Source organism: Pollachius pollachius (genome assembly GCF_949987615.1).
Source record: "Pollachius pollachius genome assembly, chromosome: 13".
Classification (NCBI taxonomy): domain Eukaryota; kingdom Metazoa; phylum Chordata; class Actinopteri; order Gadiformes; family Gadidae; genus Pollachius; species Pollachius pollachius.
This window is the reverse complement of record NC_136946.1, coordinates 18,979,615-18,982,389: the sequence shown is the minus strand read 5'-3', so window position 1 is coordinate 18,982,389 and position 2,775 is coordinate 18,979,615. Positions and strand designations below refer to the sequence as shown.

General features: G+C 49.9%; 1 protein-coding gene across 2 annotated transcripts; it reads right to left on the bottom strand.

Moving 5' to 3' along the window:
- Nucleotides 1–319: 319 nt before the first annotated feature.
- LOC307084636 (visinin-like protein 1) lies at nt 320–2,528 on the bottom strand (the record flags this gene model as incomplete). Of its 2 annotated transcripts, XM_079749100.1 has the most annotated exons (3): nt 320–517; nt 1,783–1,998; nt 2,367–2,528. In XM_079749100.1, the coding sequence occupies 3 exons, from the start codon at nt 2,526–2,528 to the stop codon at nt 320–322; spliced, it is 576 nt and encodes a 191-aa protein (XP_079605226.1). The 2 variants fall into 2 exon arrangements, with proteins under 2 accessions (XP_079605226.1, XP_079605227.1); XM_079749101.1 differs by lacking the exon at nt 1,783–1,998.
- Nucleotides 2,529–2,775: the final 247 nt, after the last annotated feature.

Sequence of the window (2,775 nt, the reverse complement as noted above, 5' to 3'; positions counted from 1 at the left end):
CTGTCTTTTATCAACACAGTGCCTTTTCATGCTTTTTCCTCTCTCTCTCCCTCTCTATCTCTCTCTCTTTATCACTCTCTCTCTTTCTCACACACACACACCCAGCAACAGCAACACCAAAATAAGTGCTTTACTCTTCCCCTCCATAAACCCTCACCTAAACACACACTTCCGTGTGCCCCCCCCCCCCCCCCCCACACACACACACACACAAATACACAAACATACCACCATATCCCTCATCCATCACCTCTATCTTCAGAGATACCTCCCCTCATCTTTAGCCATCTCCCCCCCCACCCCCACGCCCTGCCTGCTTCTACTTCTGCATGTCACACTGCAGCAGCAGCACGATGGAGGGGTCGGACTTGGCCGCCTCCTTGAACTCGTCCAGGGTGATTTCGTCGTTGTGGTCCTTGTCCATCTTGGAGAAGATCTTGTCCACGCGCTGCTGGGGGGTCAGCCCGTCCTCGTTCATACGCATCATGATCACTGTGCCCACCATCTTGTAGATGGCCTGGGGGGGGGGGAAGAATCAGAGTTGTGTCTAAGCAACACAAGCGGGTGGGCTTTACAGGGCTGGTTGGAGCAGCAGTGAGGACTTGAGGCCCACGCTGAGTTGCGTAAGCATTACTTTTACGAGCTTTGCTCGCATAATCCTGCCATAATTAGAATTATCAGAAGTGTAAGATGTTTACATTTTTGTGGATTTCATCTACCTCATCTACGCTCCTTCTACCTTTTTAAGGTAGAAGGAGCGTCTCATAGTTATAATCAATGGCGGCGTGATATTTATAGTGGTGAGGTATTTTGAATCTGAGCACAGATAGATGTAATGCTCTTGGATCAGCTTCTGGCTAGTGGACCAATCAGATTGGTTGGATTTGCTGGGTTGGAGCTTCATGTAGTGTAATGCTGGTTAAAGGCACTGTGTCTAAGATTCAAGAGCTATTATTTGAGGGTAATTTGTTAGATATACCATCCCCATTTGTTAGCTCGTGGGTGAAATGCTCAGTGAGAATATCTGTTCTGGTTGACAGGCTGCCCCTGCCTCTGAACCACCCAATTTAGAGTTAAGATCGTTTCAGACCAATCAGGACGTCTCTTCCAAGAGAATACTTCTTGCCTGTTAAACACAGGTGCATGAAATGAATATTCCTCAATGTCGTAGATATGAAGGCGGGAAGCAGCAAGCGATGGGGCTTTTTTTTTTCATATATTGCTATCTTCTGCTCGATTCTCATCATTTGTCATTACCTCACTCAGAGCAAACACATAGAAACACACAGAGAAGCTTTAACCTTAAACACCCCCACACACACACACAAACGTACACACACGTACACACACACGCACACACACGCACGCACACACACACATACACACACACACACACACACACACACACACACACAAACACACACACATACACACACTTACAAACACACACACACACATACACACACACACACACACACGTACACACACACACACACACGTACACACACACACACACACGCACACACACACACACACACACACACACACACACACTCACACACAAACACACACACATACACACACTTACAAACACACACACACACATACACACACACACACACACGTACACACACACACACACACGTACACACACACACACACGCACACACACACACACACACACACAAACACACACACATACACACACACACGCACACACACACACACACACACACTTACAAACACACACACACACGCACACACACACACACACACACACACCTCAATGATCTCCAGCATCTCCATGCGTGTGATCTTGCCGTCCCCGTCCAGGTCGTACATGTTGAAGGCCCAGTTGAGCTTCTGCTCGAAGCTGCCCCGCGACGTGATGGACAGCGCGCAGATGAACTCCCGGAAGTCGATGGTGCCGTCCCCGTTCTTGTCGAACGTCCGGAAGGCGTGCTGGGCAAACTTGGAGGCGTCGCCGTACGGGAAAAACTGTGGCAGTTCAAAATGTTAAAATAATCAATGTCCTTCCTTCGTCTCTTACCTTGTCCTTACTTGCTACCTACTATCCCCTCCCTCTCTCTCTCCACACCCCCTCTATGTCCCTCACCCACACACTGTATCCCTCTCACCCACTCCCCGTCCTCTGTCTCGCTATCCCTCTCCTTATCTCTCCTCCGTTCCTCACCCACTCTCTCTCTCTTCTCCCTATTCATCCCACTCTCTGTCTTTCTCTATCCATACCTTTCCCTCTCTCCCCCCCTCTCTCTGTCTCTCTCTATTCATACCTATCTCTCCCCCCTCCCTTCTCTCTCTCTCTCACTCTCTCCGTGCCTCCTCTCTGTCTCTCGCCCCCTCACCTTGATGTAGAGCTGCTGGAACTCCTCCAGGTTGAGGATGCCAGAGGGGCAGTCTTTGAGGAAGCCCTTGTACCACTGCTTCAGCTCGGCCTCGTTGAACTCCGTGCTCTTGGTCAGGTCGTCCAGGACCTCCGGGGCCAGCTTGCTGTTGTGTTTCCCCATGGCCTCGTCACCCTTTCTGGGGAGAGAGAAGAGAGGGCAGGGGCGGACCGCGTCAGACCACTGGGGGAAAACGACAAGGGATGACAAGGGGAACCTGCCCTACAGAATAAAATGCGAAATATTGATAAAAGTATGAATCCGATGCGGGATATAGGCCGCGAAAGCAGCGGCTGTGTGTTGTCAGCGTATTCACACTAGACTAGTCTGGTTTATGTGCTGGGAATCTCTCTATTTACGAATAGCGCAT